Source organism: Vidua chalybeata, chromosome 4 (genome assembly GCF_026979565.1).
Source record: "Vidua chalybeata isolate OUT-0048 chromosome 4, bVidCha1 merged haplotype, whole genome shotgun sequence".
NCBI lineage: Eukaryota > Metazoa > Chordata > Aves > Passeriformes > Viduidae > Vidua > Vidua chalybeata.
The window spans coordinates 19,507,922-19,532,021 of record NC_071533.1 but is presented as its reverse complement, the minus strand read 5'-3'; the positions used below and the strand labels follow the sequence as shown (position 1 = coordinate 19,532,021).

The window sequence follows — 24,100 nt, the reverse complement described above, 5'->3', positions numbered from 1 at the left end:
AGGTTTTTAGTACCAGTTTTAAATGAAATGGCTGATACTGAGCCCAAGCTGCCTCTGTAACAAAAAGGATCACTGAAACAACTTCTGTGAAAGTAAGTTAACTTAAGGGCACGTTGCTAGGCAAAATTAATTCTTAACTCCAGAGCTTAAAATGCCTTGGATGTACTTGGATCTAAATTTCAAATGGATGCATGGAGGCTGCTGGAGAAATAGGAGGAATGGTTCTGGTCTATCATAAACTGGCTGCAACTTTGCATTTAATCACTGACAATCTAATAACTCTGTTTCTCTACCTGCGGAGCTGGTAGGATATTTCTGACTTATCTGTATAAAATACGAGCTTGGTATGCCATTGTAAGCAAGGGGAAGACTTCTGCAGAGGTGAACATCAGCACAGTGTTTAGTAAAGCATTCAGAAAGCTGAAATTCTTGGATGTGGCTGACAGAGGTGTATAGAATTTCTGATCTCACATTAACTCTGTGACAGAGCTTGAGCACCATTCTTCCCAAAAATCCATTCCTGTGCAAGACAGGTTAGGCCTGGATATTTTGTGCTGAGTAATTTATTGGCCAGAAGGTGATTAAGTGGAGTCCCCCAATAACTGGAGCTCATAGATAGCATAATGGTGAGGTTAGAAAAAAAATAAAAATTGAAGCCTTACATGGAAGAGCTGGGAAGAGGGATTGAATGTAAGGTGTCTGAAGCTGTCTTACTAGCTTTGGGGTTTTGCTTCTTTATGGGTTTTGAGTATTTGAGAGATACCTTTCCTTGCTTCATTTACATATTTCCTATCGGAATCCCTAGAGAAACAGAGCGATCAAAACCAAGGACTAATGGTTTCATCAAACCTACTGTGAGAATTTTCATTTCATTATGCCATGGTTGTTGGATGAGTAATGATACCTTTTGCTATTGCATTCCTTTTTTCATATTGATGTAACCCAGTAAGATCTTAAGAGAATAAATATTTTCTGTGCTACTGAAGCATTTTGTTTACATGTGTTCTTTTCTTTGATTTTATGCCAAATTATTAGATGCAAAATAGCATTATTTTCTATATTTAAGAACATAAGTGTTTTAAAGAAGGAAAAAGTATAAATCAGTGAACTTGTGGATGTCAGGATAAATTTCTTCTGAAAAAATATTTTTCCTCAATTGTTAGAAGGTACTTTTTCCTTGTACAGGTTTTGCTAGGCAATGACTATGTAGGATCTCTAATTATTCCCACTTTGCAGGCAACAGGACACTTGGCTTGACTTTTCCAGTCAGGAAAAGTTACTACAAAGAGATAGGACCATACTTCTTTGCCTGTGGCAGGGACTCATTCTTGGTTTTCTCGCCATTCTTCTGTAGCTGTTTGCTGTTGATTTGTGCACTCTGTTTACATGCTTACTCCTAAAAACCACTTCCTCTGCCCCTCCTCACTGTTTGCCACATATCCTTCTCCCTCCTAGGACCAAAGCTGTGATTTCCCCATGATTCATCACAGGGTAATTGAAGGATTGGGGATGTGGAGAAAGATGCTGCCACTGGCCTTTTCTTCAATTACTGTATGCCTCCTGAAATTGTGATACTTTCAGTGTCACTGCTGTTTCCTGTCTGCTTTAACCTGCACTAACATTCAAGTTTAGAGTTCTGGTAATGCTAGAGCAGTTTGTATGATGCAGGTAACTTGTGTTAAGTCTAACAGCATTTTATTTTGCTTTTTATTATAATTTCTAAGTATCCAAGACTGTTAAGCCTGTTACATGAATCACAGCTCAATCCAAAACTGGCTAAGGTTTTGGCAGTTATGGCACTGACTTTGGATCTGAGCCTTTTGCTTAATGCCAAGTATGTTAGCTTTATATGGTTTTGATCCGGTAAAATATAGACTTGAAAAAGTGGCAATATAAGAGATGTTTATATTCTTGTTGGAAAGCTGTTACTGTTTGGAAGTTGACTGATCAGTTCAAAGATGCCTTCTAGACATGTATTGATGATTGCTGTTAATGGCATTTGTTGAATGCTGCCCAGGTGGTCATTTGATTTGATTTGCAGTGGATTAAAAAGATGGATTCCTGCATGTGTGGATGTCTGTCTGCTTCCCCCTAGCAGCTCTACTGGCAGTAGTGGCCAGAGATCAACCAAGCAGATCATTTTGTGATCTCTCCTCTCCTCATTCTTAAAACTAATATCTAAAAACTGGGCCTAACTTAAATGATTGGTTTAGGTGGTCTGCACTGACAGATACAAAATTAAAAATCCAGCCTGGTTTTCTGGAAGGACTAACTGAAGAGGATATTCTTTGAGAAATTGGTTTCTAAAATGTCTCTCGTTCTGAATATTCAATCACCCTCTGATAATTCATCCGAAAGAATTCCCTACAGGCAACTTACAATTTCTTATCTCTACTAGCAGAGTTACTTGCAGTGGGTAAACTATAATGATATACATGTCCAATGCTTAAGCAGTTTTGCTTTACTGTGCTGTTAAATTATACTGCTAAAAATAATATACCCTTTAAGTGTTCAAATTTTCTATTTCCATGGTATTTTACATATTTTGCCTCCACTTTCTTAATCTAGTGTAATATAATAAGGAACTCCTGAGTTTGGTGCTGTAGGTTTTGTTTGACATCTAAAATGACTTTTTTTCATTTTAGTGCTGCTGTTCTACTAATTTCTGTATTTCCTACTGTGAAGAACCATGTCTTGGTCCAACATAGCTCTCAGGAAACCTCTGTGCACAAAACTGTGTATTAGAAATGACAACCAAATAAAAAAGTTTTAACTTGGAAAATAGACTGGGGCTTGTTGCTTGTGCAGCAGGAAAGCACAAAACTCATTAAGTAGTTAATGAGCTCAGTGGTTTTAAATGTGGGAGAGAAATGGCTTTGCTTTATTGAGGCTGGAAGGAGAGAGGGAGGTGACTTTGTAAGAAATATTCAAATGTTCTGAAATCCTGGTTTTCCCCTCTCTTGGCAGGGGGAAGCTGTAACAGTAAGAAAATTACTAACTTTGCTGTTTCATATTGGAAAATATAGATAGGAAATGACATGAAACTTTGAAAAATGCATTGCACAAATCTCAGTACCAGAAAGATCAGCACTTGATTGTGTAAAAGGCCAAGTGTGTGCTTGGGTTCACTCTTGTGTTGGTGTATGAACTCAAGTGGGTATATGCAGAAAGTTCTGAGCAGGATTTGGATGCCAGGGTGCTGTGGTTCAAGTTCAGGTGGTGGCTGTTGTCAGTTTAATCTTCCTCGTAGAAGCCCCAGTGCTTGGGCTGGGTGAGGACTGTGGGGATGAGGGCATCATCTTCCTTCAAGTCTCCTTGTGCCAGCTACTTTGGCTTGTGCTTATTTCTTCCTTAACACACATGGCATTAAAATAGCTCCTAACCTGAGGGCAAGTACTCTGTTTTCTGGCTGTGCTAGATGCTGTTGGTGGTACAGGTCTCTCATGAGTCAGAAATGAGTCACAGAGCCTCCTGCAGAGATGCAGGCTGTAACATGTGTGCAGAGAACAGAACGCTTTCACATAGTGCAGCCCCTGCTTTCCAGTTCAAACAGGAGGAGCAGGAGGCTGAGGTTAAAGACTTTGCATCTTATTAAATGCCAAGGATAAGGCTGAGGTTTTGGTTGGCATGTGTGCTAGGGATGCAATGGGGAGAGAGAGCAGGGCATAATGGATGTGTATTTCCCAGCTGCTGGGAAAGGTAATACATACAAAGGGACCTAAATCATTTGGGTCCCAGCTCAGCTGTGCTGAGTCGTTGAAAAACACCTGTGAGCAGCGTTTCCTGGGCTGCCCTGCTGCACCTGCCAGCCAAGGTCTGCTGGTGCCTCTCCAGTGCCTACAGCACTTGTCATGAACTGCACCCTGGTCTCAGCAGGCAGTGGCAGTGACGTACTTTGTGTTTCAGAATAGCAAAAACTTTCTTCACTTTATATAAAAATAAAAGCTGTGTGAAGCAGCTGAGTAAGATGTAATCCTGATAGTGTAAAGTTGGCAGGGGAGGCAGAGGCTGCACTTGCTCTCCTGGATGCTCCCATGAGGAGATAATGAGACTGTAATCAATATGGGCTCAGTGTTTGGGTACTGCCTGGCTTCTAAAGGCACAGAGTTCAGCTGACTTTTCTGTCATGAGCTGTGCCTGTGTAAAAATGTGACTTGCAACAGGATTTCTTGGATATTCTGTGGTCATAGTTAAAAACAGATTTTTCAGAGATTCAGTGTGCTACCCTGGATCTTGAGTGTGATTATCTCTTTGGTACCTTGTGGAAGCTGAGCTACTCTGAAAGACAGTTCCTGGAGTATACTTAATATCATTACAGATTTCAGCAGTTAAATTCTATGTAAATAGCTCTATCCTTTCTGCTTTTCTGAGCTGCTGACTTGCACCACTTTTCTCAGGCATCACCCTTTTTTAGTTTAAGTAAACTGCTATTGTATAATTTTGGTTATGAGAGCTGAGAACATAAAAACACCCAATATCATGAGGAGGGTGACTAATGTTGGCAACACTGGTGATGCTGATAGACATTAGAAGATAAGAGAGCAGATGGCATTTCATGATTTTTTGAGTGCTTTGCTTATCTTTGCATCTCTAATGCAGCCTTTTGAAGAACATTACCTGAATTTAAACCTTTTCCTTTTCTCACCAAAAAAAAAAGATAATCATAATGTTTTCAAAGCAGAGATCCTGTTGTGGTCACATCTGATACCTAGAGTGCCTCTGCAAACATTTGTGCTTGGGAGGCACTGCTTTGTATCAGCAGTGAGCATTTTATTTTTGACTTTTCTCTCCAAGGCTTCCCAAAGAAAACAGAAATCACAAGTAAACATGACATTCCTTTGACTCCAAACCCATGGCAATCCTCTGGGAATATTTTGCTTTCATGTCCAAGTGAACCTCAAGAAGCAGTCTGGGAAATGGAGAGGTTGTCCAGGGAAGGGACTAGGAGCTGATTTCTGCTGTGCAGTTTGTAAAGAACAAGGATCAGAGGGCCTTTTTTTTGCTTGTGCACTTGGCAAACTTTGAAATAGGCTCTTTCTCAGCAGTTATGTGGTGTTGCGAGACAAGAAGTAGCTACATACACAGTCTAATAATTGATGGGATAGGACTGAAATGTTGTCAGAGATGTGCTGGCACATCTATACTATTCCCAATCTGGCAAATGCAGAGTTAAATCTGTCAATGACTGTACAAAAAGCTTGAACAGATTCTGTGTGTATCATGGGAGGATGCGATAGATGTCTGAAGAAAGATTGTATTTAGAAGGTAGACAGATACTGGTAGAGCTCTCTGAGGAACTTCATCCCAAATGTCAACAAAGCTTTTATAGTAAAAGGAATTGAGAATTTTTTTCAGAATATGCTATACTGGTGGAAGAACTGCATTGCAATTTTTGGTGTAGGTATAGACATATCAATAAAGACAGACTGGTTTCATGGTCCCAACATGTACCACTAGTACAGCAAAACTTTCCAGTGCAAACTTCATCTTGAATTTCTGCAGAGTGAGTTCACTCAGCATTTTTCCAAGTTTGTATTTAGTGCAGGTAGCTCAGGCTGTGGCTGCAGTTGTAGAGTTACAGATTCAGCTCTGAGGGTCAGGAGCCCAAGCCCAAGGCAAGAGGCCATGAAGTGCCAACCCTTTGCAGAACAGAGGGTGCTGGGACCTGTGGCTCAGCCAGGAGACTGGACACTCGGGGACACAGCAGGACCTGATAATTCCAGACTCTCCTGCCTCCTGCCCTTACACTGTGAGGGTATAAAAGCCCAGGGGCTCCTTTGGTCTGAATCCCTGCTCAGAGGCACCAGCTTGAGCTGTAATTTTGTCATTATACCATGATTAATGTACTTAAAAGATGGAGATGTCTGAGACTGTGCTGTGGGAAACCTGGGGTCCAGCTGGTGAGGAAAACTGTTCTGTGTGAGTGTGGGGGGTGTAGCTGTGAAGAGACTTCAGTCCCAGCTCAGATGGTGCGAGAATGTTGGACAGGGAAGTGTCCTTAACAAGCTCAGCAGCTGAAATTCATTACTTTTAAGTTCCCATGTAGAAAGACAACTTTTAACTGCTATTGATTAAATATAGACTTTTGAACGGTGTCAGATTGCCCTGACTAAAGCAATGCATTATGGAAGGAAATAAAAAAGTTGCTTTATTTGAACTGGAAAGCTCCTTCCATATTTTCATGTGTACTCTTACTGTGCTGGGAGACTTTAACAGCCACTGGATGGTTTACTGAGATTTCAGGTGTTTGAGTCAATTAAAATAGAGTCCATGTGTGAAGCCACAGCACTGATGTTGCCCAAGCTGGAGTGCTGAGTGAGGTTTGGTCACTGGTGCATTTTAGCAGTTTTCAGCTATTGGGCCAGCATTCTGAAATTGCACTGACAGCCATCCAGCAATGAGCAGGGCTTGGAGCAAGGCAGGTAGTCCTCTGGGGATGTAGAGGAGAGAAGCTTCACCACTTCCAGAAGTCTGGCCCCTTGAGCCAGGAAATTTTCCCATGTAACAGGAGACCATTCCTTACACAGGTCAGTGCGGACTGGGCTTGGACTGCTCTTACCCAAGGTGAAAAGCACAGTGAGATGAGGATGGTCAGGTCCTCACTGAGGAACTGTTCACCAGAGGAGCCAGGACTTTGAGGGGCAGCAACACATGGCTGCTAGGTTTGCAGTTAGTTAATCCCAAAGTGCAAAACCAAAAAAGAAAAAATCTAAAGCAGAAGGGGAAACAAAATGTATTTCAGGCAGAAAAACAATGCTGCCTGTGACATGAGCTCAGCTGATTTGTGAGTGTTATCAGCTGTGGGCTGCCCCTTGCTGCTGTGAGCTCAGGTCTCAGTCTGTTGTCTTACAGCAAAATGTATTGCTCATATGTAGCATGTCTAAAAGTAGGGTTTTTTTCCGTGCCAGAAAGGTATTTATTTTAAGCAGGCAAGGGAAGAAGGAATGAATACTTCCTTTAGGCTAGCTGCAGACACTTGTCCCATGGAAGGAAATTGAGTAGTGTTTTTAGGATACAAATGCTGGGGAGTTATCCACATAGGCTGCTACATCCTGTCTTAGTGGTGTTACAGGCTTTTGTAGGTTCAATCTGGCAGTCCCAGTCAGGGGAGAAGCTGTCCCCTTCCTTTGTGGAGAGAGCTATATGTGAAGATGTGTACTTTTGGCTTGAACAAAGCACAGCTCTTGAACTGAAGTTAGCCAGCCACCTGGGAATTGGTGCTCCAATAATGTAAATAGTCCTGGTAGATAAGCAATCTATTGGGATAGATAAGTGATGAATTGTGGGGTCTAAAGTCAGTGCAACTGCTCATGGTTCTAGATGGATACCCCATATGTGGTATCTAGCATGTATTTTAAGTGATGTGCCAAGGAGTGGTGCAGCCTTGATGCGTTGCTTACATATCTGTTGAGTTTCTGATACATATCTACTGTGTCTAGCCTCTAACCTCTATATAGAATGGTTCACCCATCAAATGGTGTGGCGAGTTTGAAGGCAGAATTGTTCTTTTAGTCTCTGTGGTGAAGCCTCTCACATTGCATGATTGACAGGTGCTTTGACATTTCATAAGATAAGAAATTGATGGGCTAACCAGTGGGCGGACATAAATTTACATCAGTTAAAGGCTGTTAGTTTTTGCTAACAGTGCACTTTGCCTTACTGTTTATTTGTGCAAAGCCCATTTTAAGCTAGAGTAGGAAACCATATTACTTTTTAGTTAGCATTAAAAAAGGTCATCTGTAAAATGGAATAAAATGAAGTTATTACAGAAGTAATGAAGACACAGTAATTGAAATTCAAAGAAGTGTAAAGAAGGAGCTGTGAATGTAATCTAGTGGTGGCTGGGATACAAGAGAAAGTGCCCACAGACCATGAAAAGTCACTGCTTCCTTGTCACAACCTGCAGCTCTTCTCAGTGGCTTCTCATTCTCATATGTATGGAGCCTTTTTCAGAATATTTGGAGAGAATTTTTTTCTTTTCCCGTGAAGGATAAATCAATTGGCAGTACAGTACATTCATTTTTTACTCTAGGTTGTTCATATTGTTGAACAAGATAGTCAGTGTTTTTTTCCACAGAAAATGTGGACTGGGCTGTGGTACAGGGCTAGTTCTCTGTCCGAGCCTATCACTGGGAATGCACCAGCAGTGACCTGCTGTCCACCCATGCAATTTAAGTATCGCATTTCAAAAGCAGTTATTTTGGCTTATAAAAAATATCCAGGAGTTACCCAACACTGGGTTGGAAAAAGCAGATCCTGACCATAAGGTGTTTTCTGTGAAGTTACATAGTCCTTGCTGAAGTTACATAGTCCTTGCCTGACCCACAGACTCCTTGCCTGTGTTTGTAATGATGAAGCCAGAATTAGTGGGGACTCTGAGCAAACTGCAGAAGCCAGCACTCTTGAGGTGATTAATGAGAAGTCTGAGCTGGTGCTTTACGATGAAGATGAGTCATTAATATAGCAGGCACGCTAACAAGCATGGGAGAAGCTTTGTGTGGGAGGCTACAGGAGCCATCTCTCCTCAGGCTGCTAGCAGAGTTGAGCCAGCATAACAGGGCTGCTTACAGCTCAGTGCTTCCTGGTGCTTCATTTCAGCTCCTAGGTCAGAGACACATCTCTTCATGGAGTGTGATGGATATTAGGATGAAAACAATGTGTGCTTCAGTGGGATTAACAGGTTCAAGGGCAGTAGGGGTATTGGTGCCCTCAGAACCAAAGCCTTACACCTCTGAAGAGGGTGCTGGCAGTGCTGCCTTCAACAAGTTGAGCATGTCCCCAGCCAATATTTGCAAGGCACTTAGCTTTGAATTGGAGCAGAGTAATTAAATTTTTTTTTAAGCCCCCAAGATGTACATGTGTTCTGTGCATACAGATTGTGTAGCTTGTGGGGTTCATAGCCCTATCTTCTGTCTGTTTATATTGCTTCTGTCTTCTTTTTTCATTAGTTTAGAAGGCAGATCAATTTTTAATTGAAGGGATTTTTTTTTCTCTGAGGACAGTGGTGGGCAAATGTGATATATTGTATTCATATAAAGGAAGTTATATTAGATTTGAAACCAGTTAAACCATCACAAAAGGAAAGAAAAAATGCTTTCTTCCTGACTGCTAAATATTTAACAGGCCACTGAATGATCAAAGGTCCCTTTAGGATTTTAAAATTACAAGATAGGAATGAGTTTAAATTCCCCAACATTTGCATTTGTGACAGCAAGAATGTGAGAAGCAATGTCAAATGCTTGAAATCCTCCCACTTGCACAGTGATCACTGAGTCATTTTACTGATAGAAGCCAATTCAGAATGCTTTATCCCTTCTATAAATGTTGAACCAAACTCAGCTGGGAAATGGGAGCATCACCCACACAACACAAAGCACTGGAGCATTTTTCCTCTGCGCAGGGTAATCAGCAGCAGTAAAAAAAAAAAAAAAAAAAACCTCAAGTGCTGAAGGGATTCTGTTCCTGCAGTGAAAAGTCATTGGGGGAATGTTGTCTCCTAAGTTTGCTTTGACTTAAATCTTGGTTTCCACGGGGTTGTTGGAAGTGGTGTTAGGAACACATTTCATTTGGATGCTGTCTCTTTATATCTGAATCTTAATGCTGTGATTGTGATGAGGGTACAGTAGAAGGAACTCACTTGTCACTGATTTAATTTGGGAGATCACAGATGGATACATGCTGAGTCTGTCTCACTGGATGAAAGTGGTTTGCATCCAGTTTCCAAAATGTCCTACCTTACCACATAAAATAGTTAGATTTTTTTGGCTCTGAAAAAACTTTGGATTTCTGAAGGTGATTCTTGATTTGCTACAGTGTTCTGTTAGCATTAAACCTGTGTGAAAGCTTTGACTTCTGTGCAACTAACTACTTAAGTGTATACTTGAAATGTTTTGCTGAATCGAATGAATTTAAATGTTTAAAAATAATTCAAGTTGAAGTAAATTAGCTTTTAAGCTTTCAGTAGCAATGTTATTTTAAGCTTCTCTTGTCAGATTGCTTACATATTTCTTATGGTTTAAGTCCAGCTGGCAAATAAGTACTATGCAGCCACACAACAAGATTTACCTTTGTTGTTGTTGTTGCAAAGAATGTGTTGAACTTCTTTTCTGCAATAATATATTCAGAAAAATGCTTCTGAATACTCAAGACGTCAATACTCAAGTTCTTCTTCTGTGTCTTACGGTGACATTCTGTAAACAGCTTTTTGAGGGTGCTAGATGGTCCAGAAAGCATCCTGGCAGAAGTGACTTTAGGTAAATGTAGCCCACTAAGCATCCACACTTTGCATATATATGTTTGAAATGTAACAGGTATAGGAAAGAGGTTAATAACACTAGAGCAGTCAACTGCTGCTTTTTCTAATGCCACTGCCTTTCTTGGATAATTCCAAGGCATTCCTTTCTTGGAAAATTCCAATAATCCAGGCAGATGAGCAGCTAAACCAGAGAGCAAGGACCAGTTGGTTTGTTGCCTGCTTGTATCAGAAATGATACACATGCGTAAGAGAAATCACTGCTTTTTTTCACTGCTATGTTTCCTCATCGAATGTGCTTGTTGAACAACGTTTGTTATGGAACAGTAAGCACATCATTTGGCTTTATGCTAAACAACTACAAAAATAATCATACTTTGAGAGCCATTGCAATACCCCTATTGAGTGCACAAATACTTATCAGATAACTGAAACAGAACTGCTAAGAGGTTGTTATTAAAAGATGATGATACAGCATAGTGCTGAATTTCATTTAGTTTGTTCATGTCAAAATACATTTACTCTTAGCCTTGTGTTCCATGGAAGTATTTTCTAGTATGGGTCATTTCTAAAATATTGTTTGTCCATAAACTCACCAGCTGTGTGCCTAACTGATACTGCTTGAGTGTTTAGAAACACTTGGGCATCCAGCTGTGGCAGTCTTTCAAGTCAGTTGTGTTCAGATCTGCATGGGTGATTCTCAAGATCTGGTTCTGATTCTTATCCAAGTGTTCATCAGGTAGCACATGCAGAGAAACAATCTTTATGGCTGGTAGCAGATAGGTTTTTGTGTTGTTTTCAAACTACAGGGAGTCATATAAGTACACATCTTTTTCTGAAGCATGGACTCATCCTGCCAGTCTTTTTGTTTCATCCTCAGTTACGAAAATATGCAAGAGCAGCATTTAGATTCTCACTATGATGGAAGAAATATTGTATTGCTTCAGGCAGTGTATTGTTGTTCAGGAATTGCAAATGTGGCTTGTAGAAGAAAAGAGCTACACCAACTGTAATCAATTGGTTACATGTGTTCTCTCACTCCTCCTGTATTTTAACTGAGCATTCTTGTCCCTTAGCTTATTCTAAGCTTTGTTGGTAATCAATCTCATTTGACATACATTAAATTATTCTTGTTCAGCTTCATCTGAACTTCCATAAATCTCATGTAGCTGAGTGTTATGCCATGAAATTGAAGAAAACTGGTTTGGTTTTTCCTATTTATCCCTAAGTAGATGGTGTAATGAGTGCAATTATTAAGCAGTATTTCACTCCTGGCAGAAATGTGGTTTTACCTGCTATTCTGGATGTTGTGAATAAATTCTGTTATCTCAACTACTTTTTTTTGTGTGCTACCTCTATGGTGTATATGCATAATTTTTTCCTCTGGTATGCTTAAATATAAACAGGGTGAGGGCTAGAGTATGACTAGAATTCCCTCTCTCAAATCAGAGCAGTCTATGTGAAAATTCATATTTCCCATTTGTTCCTAGTGGCTGTGGGACTGCCTGCTTCCTTTGAGTTCTAGCAGTTTATGGTGATAACTTCACTGTGACTTAAATGCATTCCAGGGGCAGCCCTGCTTAGCAGGTGAAGTTTGGGGAGCTACTGTGTTTAATAATAAGAAAGGACCAGAGGGAGAGTGCAATTTTAACAATTCTAATAACTAACATTTAATGCTTTTATCCTTTAAAAGCATCTCTGCATTTTAATGTCAAATGGTTTAATAGAGTTTATTAATAGAAGGTTCCTTCTGGTAAAAAGAGTGCAGCAACAGTTCCCCTTTGAAGTTTCATCTGTGGGTGAGATCATCATCAGTTCACACTGGTTCAGGTAGTTTTTGGACTTTTGGCACTGCTGGGGCTTGTCCTCCTTTTCCCTCTCAGCAACATGGTGAGCAGCATCTCTGCCCCACATGACTGTTCCAAACACCAAGTGGCCACATCCTAACTCTAGCAAGATGTAACTTGGCTGCAGCTCTCATAAATGAGCACCACAGGTACAGGGTAGTGGATGCTTCACAGGTTTTTCCTAACTGTGTTGTGTGGACAGAAAGAGCTGGGTTAGTCCAGAGAAGACTGAAATTAATCAGGATAATGTTTTTTCCAGTGTCAAATCTTTGTTATATTAAGGCTTTTTAGTGGTTTTTCCCAGACATCTGTTGGGAACGATTTGGGGAAAGCTGAACCTGCCTAAAACAGAGGTGCAATTTGGGTCATTGGGTCATAAATTGGGCAAATAGGCCATCCAAACTTACACTCTTTGTACTTCTTATATGTGAAGTAGTAGTGATGATTTTTCTAGTGTCCATCCCTTTTGGGAGAGCAGCAGGTGTCTGAAAAGGGGGTCTTAAACCCAGGCTGCTCTCAGACATACAGGCATAAGTATGGAAATGGCTTAGTGGAGGGGAAAGCTACACTGGGCTTATACTGACAAAGATGGAACATAATTTGGCCTGGGTAATGGGTGCTTTGAAGTCCACTCTCATGCAGTGTAGAGGACGGCAGACTTCAGTCTGCTGCTTTCTTGCATCTAAGCCAGAAGTGAAAAGCAAAGATAACAATAGCAGTGCAGGGGAGGAGGGAAAGACAGCACAAATATTCAAGTATTGTATATGTGTACGTCACCATACTAAGAAGAGTTGATGGTCTACTCTGTAGGAGAAATATATTTTAAAATTCCCCAGCTGGATGAAGTGCTGTGATAGGTTGGAAATTATGGAATGCTTTAGAGAGATGCTCACTGATAATAACTGAAGGGTGACTGCTTCATTCATAACATGTCCTGTCAATCAATTCCAGCCTTTGAAGGTGACATCCTGCCACTGGATCACCTGTGAGCCCACAGTTCAGTGTGCTGGAGAGTACAAACAAATTAATCAGTGCTGATTGCAGTACCTTGTCTGCTCATGCTCTAGGGAAAAGCAACAGGGAGCAAAACCTGCCCTCTTCCCACTACCTGAAGAAAGAATCTTCCCCTTTCTTTAAGAACTTCCTTGGGAGTGAGTGAAGTTGCTCCAGTGCTTTGTGACTGCAGCCACAGGAGATAGGGTGCAGAGCTGGAATGTGTGCTCTCTTTGGGGCCATGTGAGAGGGAGCTCATGCTGTTCTTAGTGCCAAAGGGTGGCTGGGCCTGCAGTTCTGTGTAGAGGACTTTTTCTAAGAGTAGGAGAAATAGCTATGGTTTAGAGATTGCTGTTTTACATAATACAGCATTGAATCAACTGCTTGTGTAACTGGAGCATTCTTTGAGAGGAAATTAGTTTTTCTCCTTTAGTTTTTTTCTTAGAGAATATATACTCATGGAATCTATACAGTAACTTCTGGATTTTATTTGTACTAAAAATGTACTTAACATTGAAATGTGATTATGATATTCAAACTGTTTTAAATAAAGTATGGAAAAATAACATTGCAGTTCTGGCTGAGACTGCACTACTTAAAATCATCTTTACTGACCTAGTAGAGCCAAGTCTGACCAATATTGATCACTTCTATGCTGGCTTCCAAGCTGATGTGTACCATTCTTCTTGTTAATTTGATCTGTCAAGGTCATGTGTTATGTTCTAGTTTTATGTAATGAAGATAATGTTCAGATATCGTCCTTGGAGGTCACTCTATGTAATGAGTTCACATAGAATGGAGAATCCTCCATTACAAAAAGGGACAGGTGGGTTTGGCTAATCCCATGGAGCTCCTGACAGACATAGTGACAGATTCCTTCATTTTCCTCTCTGTTCCAGGATGTGATCATTCCTGCTGTTTTCTTTTGGCATGTCCCAATGTCCCCAGCCAAGTGCATTGTGTAGACTGAATTCTGTATTCAGGAGAAGGCCCCCTAGGCCTGGATAGGCCTTTTTAGTACATGAGAGAATGGTTTCCCTTTGTTTGCACTAAGGTGACACTTTTGGCTTCTGTTACTCTGTAATTGTGTTTTGTGCACTTTTTGCCCATCATCTTTGATTTGGTGAGTGCCTAAGTGACACTTACACGTTTTCCTATTGAGGTGCATGTTACTTATTTCAGTCACTTAGTTTTGTCAAGGTGTCTTTGAGTTATGTAGTAAAAACAATAAAAATGAACTCAGGCTGCTAATTGTTCCTTCTTACTGCGTAAGATCGAGCAAACAGTTCAATGCACTATTTAGCCCTTCTTTCAAATCCTTACTGGAATTAGTGGTATTATTTGACTGAAGATTTCTGTGGAACTGCAGTCCAAAATTTCAGTTGTGAGAATGTAAATAACAAAGTAGATAGCAGATATTTGTTGTGTATAGTGACACAGATCTATTATTGTAAATTATTGTTACTACCTTGTTCAGGAGAATGGGAGGAGAGGCAAATCTGGGCCACATCTCTGATGTGATGTCTAGTTAGCATCACCCCCACTATACTGCAATTAGAAATAACTTCAATCTTTCCAAATTATGTGCTCTAGCTTTTTCTTTCCCTACCCGTGGATTTTTCAATGTCACCATGGATTTGGGAAGCAGAAGAGGATGATGCTGAAAGGGCTGTGTATCCTGGCTGCATTCACATGTGTTGCTGATGTCACATTGACTCAGCCCTTAGGCAGCCTTGTACTTTGTCATCTGGAATTGATGCACTTCTGTTGCTGTAGAACTCCTGTGAACTTCTGGTCTGGCCTGTGCAATGAGCGGGTTCTCCATGTAATCCTCATTTATCAGCAAATAGCAACATTCCAGAAGCTCTAATTAGGAACTTTACCAGCCTGGTTAATGCAAACATGAATGAGTTTCAGCAAATTTGGTTTCTCACAGAAATGTTCCTGTTGTACTCTGAAGGCATCTCATCTGTACAAGTAATACTGGGGAATTTTAAAGGAAGGAGAGGAAAAAAAATACACAATCTGTGTTGTGCTGAAATTTATTTTTCAAGGCATTTGCAACAGTTCATAGATTGTTGTAAACAGAAATTATTTCCAGCTATTCGTAGACACCAAGGTGGACCTGTGGTTACAGGTTACCACAGACACTTCATTCCTTTCTCTGTAAGCCTCAGTTGTTTTCCTTTTCACTTTTGTCATTGCCAGCTGAAAGGCATAAAAATGCAAACCAGAATGCAGCCTGTTGAACTTGCAGGCACTATTTTAGCCTTCATTGGATTTGTGCTAATGCTGATATTTATTTGTTTAATTAAATGTCTCTTCATTTCAACTCTCCATTTGAAGAGGAGGGAGACAGTCTCATTTTATTGGTATTCTAAATGAGTTGTGCACTGGAACAGCTAATTTTTTTCACACATAATGCTTTCTCATCATTTTCTTCACTTAGGTGTTCAGCTTAGGGATAATTAAAACAGTTTGCTTTATTTCTAGATAGTGTACAGATATATCTCTGTACCTCTGGAGTGATGATGATGCTTTGGACTGGACTGGTGATGATGCTTTGTCATTTACAGCTGAGTGTTTGAGGGCACTGACTATTGCAATGAGTGAACAGGAGCTTTGAAGCATCCTAACCTGACCTGGCACCTCAGTTATTACTGTATAACTCAGTTAGTTCCATGAATATAATATTTTAGGACTAGGATAGGAAATAAATTGAGAAAATTTTAGCATAGCTTTGTTTTGCCTCTTGTTGGATTCTTTGCTCAAAGGTCTTTCTCCCATCCAGAAAAGTTGGGCTTTATGGTCAAAATATCTGTAAATAATGAGTTACCAAATGGGGAAGACAGTTTTTTTTCGCTTCAGTACAGTATCCAGGTGGACTATATTTTGGAGAAAAAGGAACGCAAGTTATTTTCTTTTCAAAAGGGGATTTTAAGCCCATAAGCACAGCAAATTGTTATTCAACTTGTAGCAGGAAGCAAATTTTCACAGGAACAGTAACAGCTGCACTGGGGATATAAGAAAGGAATCCCAAAATTTTACTTTAAGCTCTGCAATATAATGACTGACAGCTCCTGACAAATGCTCTCACAGGGTGGATAATACAAAAATGAAGTGGGCATAGTCAGGCTGTAGGGACATGGAGTTACCAGTTGCAAGGGCTTGAGGCAGCCCTGCCGAGTTACAGGTTTTGGGATGCGGTAACAGGCACAAGACCAATAGCTTTAGGGATAAACAATTTTATCCCTAAATAAAGACAGATTACTAGTGCAATTATCCAGACTGTAACAAGAGCAAATTCAATCATTCACTAACACTGGGGTTCAATCAGCATCTGGGCCCACAAAGATATACATGGCCATGGCTGGTAGGCAGGCATTGCTCTATTAGTATGTGATAATTTTTCAAGGTAATCATGCTTTTAGATTTGTGTTTTCTGATTTTGAGCTCACACAGGTACCAGCTGGAGTGTGTGTACGACAAATTGGGCTGTGTTAAAATTGTTTTGCATGGAACATTTTGTTGGGGTCTCAAAGGAATTTGCAGAAGATTATCTTGTAAACCAGCTTTTCCCCTATTCTAGGTCACTGCTTTTTCCATAACACCTCTTGTCTTGGTTCATAGCTTTTTTGATTCACAGTTTTAATTTGATTAATTTACACAGATTTAATTAAATTTAATTGGTTCACAGCTTTACATTATAAAACACTCAATAACATGTTGTAACAGACTGACAAGTGGTGTAGTGACTAATGCTCATTGAGTTTTAATAATCTATTTTGCTGGAATTAGCTATGACTTCTCAGGTTACATTAATCTTTTAGTTGTTTGAGGCAAGCCTCACCATATTTACTGTGGTCAGTAAGGCTTTCAATTAGAGAAAGGGTCCTCCCACAATATCTGCATGGAAAATTCCATAGAGGTCCCAAGAACAGACAGAAAAAGCAGCAGCTATGAAACAGCATGAATGTGAGTTTGGGGTGGGGGGAAGTTTATCAATGAGTAAGGGAGATTGAACCAGATTCCTTGCCAGAAATGGCAGCAAGCAGTCAGCACTAAATTAAAAGCAGGAAACTCCACTTCAATGTAGAAAAAAGGTTTTTCACTGTGTATTTAGTTGAACACTGGAAGAGGTTATCCAGTGAGGTTGTGGAGTCTCTGTGGGAATGGTTAAAACCTGATCTGTGGTCCTGAGCAACCTGCAACTGGGCAATTTCTGGAGGTGTCTTCTGACCACTGTGGTTCCTGGATTCCAAGGTGACTGCCTCTTGCCAGTATAAATGTTCTAAGAGCAGACAGTGTGGTAGCCTGGTTTACTTATCTCAGGATGTGAAATCATTCCAGAAGGAATTAGTCTCTAGTAATCATGAGAATTATGCATGACTGTAACATTTCATCAGTGTTCATAATGGAGAGAAAAAACATATTACTAACCTGGGAGATGGCAAAGTATAGTGTTTAGATCAGCCACTAAATTATGATTATAATGCTTCCTTTTGAAGTTACTCTTGTCTCTGACTTGAGATAAATTGCCTTCATTCTGATGGCAGTAACTTGGCATTAGACCACCAAAACATCACCAAGAGGACAGAATGCAGACTCCTGAAGGTGACCCTTTCACTACGTGGTGTAGTACCAGGAGTAGACCACTTGGTCTGTTTTTCATGGGTGGAGGATCTTAAACAGTCTCTTCCCTTCCACCAAGAGTGTTATGAGATAGGAAAGAGAGTGAATGGAAAGAATGGGGTATGATTTTTCACCAAAAACCACTGAAATAAGAAAAACCTATTTGGTGACATTTACAACATAAAAAGAATAGTTCTGAAGTTTTGTCAAATATTCTGTATTTTACCAGGGCCAGGTCTTCAGGAGGAGTTTTTCATTAGTTTGGTAACTATTTTATTGCAAAAGTGGGTCATTTCCCACTATTGTGCACAGAGCTTAGCAGGATTCATTCCCATAGTAAAAGAGGAGGAATCAATGTTTTGGAGCCATCGCAGCAGGTCTGCTTCATGCTCTTGTATACCAATTATCTTCATACCTGTTCTTGGAGTCAGAACTGGCACTCAGGGTCATGCAAAAGTGTCACTTCTCAATGATGGGGCATCATCTCCTCTTTGTTTATAAAAGGGCACAAGATGCCTGATGAAGTGAGAGAACCTTATGGAAGAGAGGGTATACACTGTATAACGTAGCCACGTATTCCTGGGAAAAATGTGTGTGGGCTTGCCAGGTGGCCTGGCAGCACATGGGCTCTGTGCAGGTCTCACAGGCACATGCCTTTAGCAAGCAAGGCAGGCAGAAGTGCTGATAGCACAGAGTGACATTCCTCTTAACACCTGAGAATGGCAGCGTGGTCTACTCTGCTTGGGATAGCACAAAAGGATTTTTCTTGAAACATGGGGTCTGAGGGCATGAGACTCTCTGGAGTCAATATACAAGACTTAGCCAGAGTGACCATGCTACAAACTGATATATTAGTGGGTATTTATTTCTCCTTAAGGGAATCCTTAGGAGATGAGCAGAAGTCCTCGCCTCACCATTCTTCTAACACCTTGTTTATTGGTGAGTTGCAATTTCCCTTTTAAAAAGTGTTTTTCCAGCAAGAATTCATGCTCTCCAGTTAAAAACTGACTTCATCTCTGAGGAGCTTTAGTTGAGCTTTTCAGATGATCTAATAGAAAAAATCTTACCCTCTGGAAATGTCCTTCAGTGTGGTGGAGAGAGGTTGCAGCTTCTAGAGAAAAATGTCTTTCATACTAAGACAAGAATTGGTCTTTTGGGTAGTTTTCCTCTTCCATAACTGAATTAGGATATGGAGTTACAGATCATGACAGCATAAAATTGCATTTCTTTGTTTTAAAGGAGGTAAAATATGATTTAAGGTGTACCTTAGGTGGCTCTGTGTTACGGGGGGTGGTGGTTTACTTTTGTGATACCCTTACTTTGGAGGGGTTGTACCTCAGAAGCAGAGCATGCCACCATTTAAAATGAGGTGGTCACCTTTGCTATGCATTTTTATGTAACAGATGACCTTGAATCATGTCGTCCTCATCTGAACTGCAGTGACATCCACATGACAGCTGGTGTTTGTGTTGCTGTTTGCAGCTGGGCAAAGGCTATAAACCTTTCCCAGGCAAGGAGTTCCCTTGGAGGTTTGTTATGGCTTATGATTTACTTCCTTTGAAAAATGTGGTTGCTGATGTGTTTTTCTAGTGCTGCTGATTGTTTTATTTGAAGCTGTAGAGAAATCTACATCCTGAGCTTGCTGAAGGGACTTGGAAAGATGATAAATTCAGTCTTTTAGGCCTTGTGTCTCAGTAATCCTGATGGACAGTCCAGATCTATTGCAGAGGTTCCTAACAAAAAACAAGCATACAAACTTTGAAGCTCTTATTTGAAATTTAGCTGGGAAGTGTTTTTCCTTGTCATTAATAATGGTCCTGGCAGTTTCACTTGCCATCTGTTTTCCTGCTACAGATAACATTAAGCTGCATGCATGCTTTCTTGTGCATCCTCAAGCCTGATTTTGGGCGCAGTTTTACTTGATGAGCTGATTGTTAGCTGAAGCTGTTCCTTAATGACTGGGGAAGCAGAAATTAAATTATATCTTGGATTAAGCAGGAGAGCATGCAACAGGAGCTTTAGGTCCTTAGAGCTGGTCTGTTAGATCAAGGGCACAGTCACAGATGTAAAATTTGCATTGCACACTTTATTTGGCTATTTCAGTCAAAGCTAGTAAAAGCAATCAGGCATAAATGCTATTAAAATTTTGTTTATAAGCTAAGGTAAGTAAATACTGAAATAAAGTAATCTGGGGAACTCAAGTGTTTTAATAAGATGAGGCAGAAATGTAATTGGGCCTAGTTTTTCTCATCACTTCAAGCCTGAAAAATTACCTTTCATGTTGAACACCCCAAATTGTTGGCAGTTCTGGAAGACACAGGTGCCTATTAGATACCTAAATAAAGGTACTTGCAACCTCATTCATCGGTGTCCTTTGGCTTTTTGGAATTTGTCCATGCCATAGAGCAGCTCAGGGTGTTGACTCAGAGCAGGCACATGCATGGAGGGAACTTGACAGAACAGTTAGACTCCACACAGACTCTGCTGCTTACCTCCAAAGGAAAAAGCATAGAGAAGTAATAGGATCAGATACCTCTTCATGCTGGATCTTTTGAAGTCTGACATAAGAGCTGAAGATAAGAATCTATGTTATGGATATCAATTCTGCACATTGTAACCTTGGATAATGAGGATGAAAAATGTGTACCTACATATGTATCAGAAATGTGACTGATCCATGGAAGAACAGGGTTGGTATCTGGCAGATGAAGTCACAGTTGGTGCTTGGGGTGGTGCAGAAAGTGAAGAACAGAGTGTTATGACTAAAGTCACCTGGTTAAACCACGGAGGGAGCTAATATGTGGTAAATGGGGGAGCATGATAAATACTGTGTGAAGTTAGAGGGTTTAGTGCCACCTCTTTTGCATTTTGTATTCTATTTTGTATTAAGCTTTCAGAGGTGAATTTCAGGTTTAGCTTCTCTTATCCTCATTTTGTCTGTATCCTAAATTTAATTTAGCACCACTGTCTTATAATCTGTAGATTTTAAGAATTCTCATTAGTCTGGTTTATGATTTACTTAATTTTGTATTTGCCTACTCTACCAACCTGCAGGTGGGGTTTTTAAAAGTAATTCCTTCCTGAGTGTCTGTAATTGGTTTTAGTGACACCTGTTATAAGTCAACATGGTCACAATAGATCCATTGAGACACTCTGCCTATTTTCATATCAATTTTCTTACAGTTCAGGATGAATGCCAGCAGCCTCTGCTCTGGCAGAGCTCATGCTTCTTCTCTGTGAACTTTTGGAGTAACAACTACAAAGAGGATTGGCCTGATTCAAATGTTGTGGGTTTTTTACTTTGTGTTTGTTTCGTATGGTACAGAGTATCTGTGGTTCTAGGAGAATAATAATCTTCCTTTAATAATCTTATTCAGCATGCTATTCCTCACACCATTGCCATCTTGTTAATTCCAAGTATCTCTTACTAAAATTGCTGTATATAATAGAAGTGCTCCTATAATAAAGAAAAAAATGGAAGAAGCTGGGTGGAAGGTATCCTACCATGTATCATATACCAGTAGTGCATAGAGTAACGTGTTGGTTGACATAAGAAAGCATGTAAAGGTATGATCCATTAAAGGAAAAAAAGCATTTTCCAATACAGTTAGGTTCTAAAACAGAAGGAAAAAACCCAGCATGTATCCCCCTTTTTGCAATGTATTGTGAAAAGATTAGAACTTTAAAATTAATGTCTTATGAGAGGGTGGGTGCGTCTATAACGTTGAAAAAATAAATAATTGAATTACTGTTTCATTTGTGTGTCTTGATATTGGCCTATTTTTACAGGCACTTTTGCATACCTGTCACTTTGTTCCCCAAAGCAGTTAAACATGAATTAATGTGATTACTTAATGTGATACTTAAACTATTTGTGCAGGACTTTGTTTCCCAGATCAGTTTCTTAAGGCACAAAAACCCCTTGTTTTGGTTTGCTTTGTGACTCGACCAAAGCATTTCTGTGGGAGTAAAATATTTTCCAAAGATATTCAGCAAGCTGGTGGTGGTACTGTTCTTTTATTCAGATTTACTTCTTGGCCTGTCCATGGCAAGGGAAAAATGAGGTCTCAGCTATTCAAAAAGATGATAGTTGTCATTCCCATGGATATCCCTGGAAACATGGGGAAGACCTCTCTGCTACTCATGTCCCCTCACTCTCCACGACCCTTGGCAACATCCCACAACCAAAGGACAGGCCAAGAAGTCAACCACTGATGGGGAGGAAACTCACACTTTGGTGGAAATGAGGCAAGCAGTCACTGTCACTTTTCTTTCCCTATTTTAAATGTAGAATGAAGAAGGTTTCCTGCAGGAGGGAATGGTGAATAATACAGGTGTTGCTGTGGATCCTGAGAACGAGGCTTATGAAATGCCTCCAGAGGTAAATCTGTTGTGGTGTTTGCTGTGAATGCATGTAAGAGAAGGGCACAGGAGGAGGCTGCATGTTTGAGTTACATGAGCCTGGCCCAGGCTGGTGCTGGGAGCTGCAAGGGCACAGCAGAAACATGGGGTCTTTGGCCAAGATCTGCCAGAGGTATAGTGCTGGGAATCAGAAAATTATTTGATTTTTTGATAGTAAGGAAGTTAATGGAAATTTATTTTCAGTGTTTCAAAACACTTGTGCCCGAGTTTTGAGGAATCCTTTTTTTGTGTGTTTAATAGGGAATGCAGGATAAACTACATCTTCATAGATGGTTTTAGTAGCTTGGCCACTCACCGATGCATCATGCTTTGTGAAGCATGATCCTAAGTTAATGCAATTATGGGAGTAAGTTATTTTGTTGGTTTATATGAACCAGCTACCTACAGTGTCTGGCATGATGCACTGTTAATTGGACTTGCAGTTTTATGGTAGCACAGATAATAAGACTTAAAATGAGAGGTATAAAAAATTTAGGCCATGATCCAATAAAAGACTTAAAGGCTTGAGCATAACATCTTGAATATCACTGAAATTATGGATGCTGCTCATGTGGCCATAGTTAAACACTCCTTTAAATGATTTACTGACTCATATGAGGATCTGCAGCACATGGTGTGCCGTTCAGCCCAGAAGCAGTATTCCTTCCTCTCCAAGTGAATTGTCATGGGTGGCCTCAGGAGTCCCTGGCAGTATCAGCCGAATGATGTGTTAATCACTGTAAAAGTCTAATTTTCCTCTAAGTACCATGACTTGTAAGGTACAGAATCTGGAAAATATGGCAAAATACAAATACATTTCATATCCTGGTCACATGAGAATCCATAATATTTGGGCATTGAATCTACCAGGAGTAGAATAAATAGAGAAAATAGGATGTCTTTATCTAAAATACCAGTAGTGTTGATTTCTGCTTTCCCTCAATAGGAAGAGTATCAAGACTATGAACCTGAAGCATGAGAGTCCTTTCCTTCCTTCCTATCACCTGAAATCTACTAACTACTAAAGACATCCCATCCTATACGAGTGCCGAGTTCTAATGTGCCCAGTTGTTCAATTTTTTTACAGTTTTTACGGTGTATTTTGAAGTCTTCCATCAGCAATGATTGGAGTATCTGTGACTGCATCCACCTTGTTTCAGCATTTCCCTCCTGCTGAAATGAAAGCCAGTTGGCAGGGTCATTGTTGTGCTGTGGATATTGTGGCTTCAAGTTTAAAAGTTAGAAAATATTAAGTAAAAAACACCTAAGTGTCTACTGCTTATTTCTAATTCTGTACATGTTTTGTTGATAGGTTGTCAGTAATTTGATATTGTTCATGATACAGTTTTTATTTGTTTCCTATGACTATTCTTTCTGTGCAGAGATGACTTATTGTGAGAGCTTTATATATATGTGTATGTATTATACATATAAAAAAAGTAATTGAGCATGAACTATGCACCTATAAATATTAGCTGTTGAAATTTTATTGTTTTGTGATGTGTTTTATTAACTCGTGTCTGTAAATAATGGTGTTCAACTGAAGCAAATAAAACGTAACCCATTAAAAATTAAAAATTAATTTCTAAATTAGTGATGATTTCTAACACCACCTTTGCCTTCCAAAAGCCCCTGTTGAAGCATTTGAGCTGTGTTGCTTCTTTTGAAGGAACTGGAGGAGCAAAATCAGAAAATGTAAGCTCAGTCTGTACAAAAATAATGAAGAATGAGAAAATCAGGGCTGCTACTGCAGCTCGGTGCAGCTTTGCTGACAGATTTGTTTGTAGGCTAATAAACTTGCTGTTCTAAGGGCAGCCTGAAAGTGAATGAAGCCATTAATAATGGGCTGCAGCAGATTATCAGGAAATCATGAGGCCCTTTAAAGAATTACTGTTCCAAGGTTGTTAAAGTGCTGGGGTATACAGTGATGGCTTAGTTTCAATGAATTTGTCTTGTATAAAGTCCTATTTTGCAG

The 24,100-nt window shown here is 40.0% G+C and overlaps 1 protein-coding gene across 2 annotated transcripts in view; it reads left to right on the top strand.

Annotated features, from left to right (window-relative positions):
• SNCA (synuclein alpha) overlaps positions 1–23,707 on the top strand; it is a 63,002-nt gene extending 39,295 nt beyond the window's left edge. For both annotated transcript variants that reach the window (XM_053941318.1, XM_053941319.1), the window contains exons 5-6: positions 22,016–22,105; positions 23,072–23,707. In XM_053941318.1, the coding sequence (XP_053797293.1) occupies positions 22,016–22,105; positions 23,072–23,104 (123 nt within the window). In that variant the 3' untranslated portion in view covers positions 23,105–23,707. The remainder of the gene's footprint in view (positions 1–22,015; positions 22,106–23,071) is intronic.
• Positions 23,708–24,100: the final 393 nt, after the last annotated feature.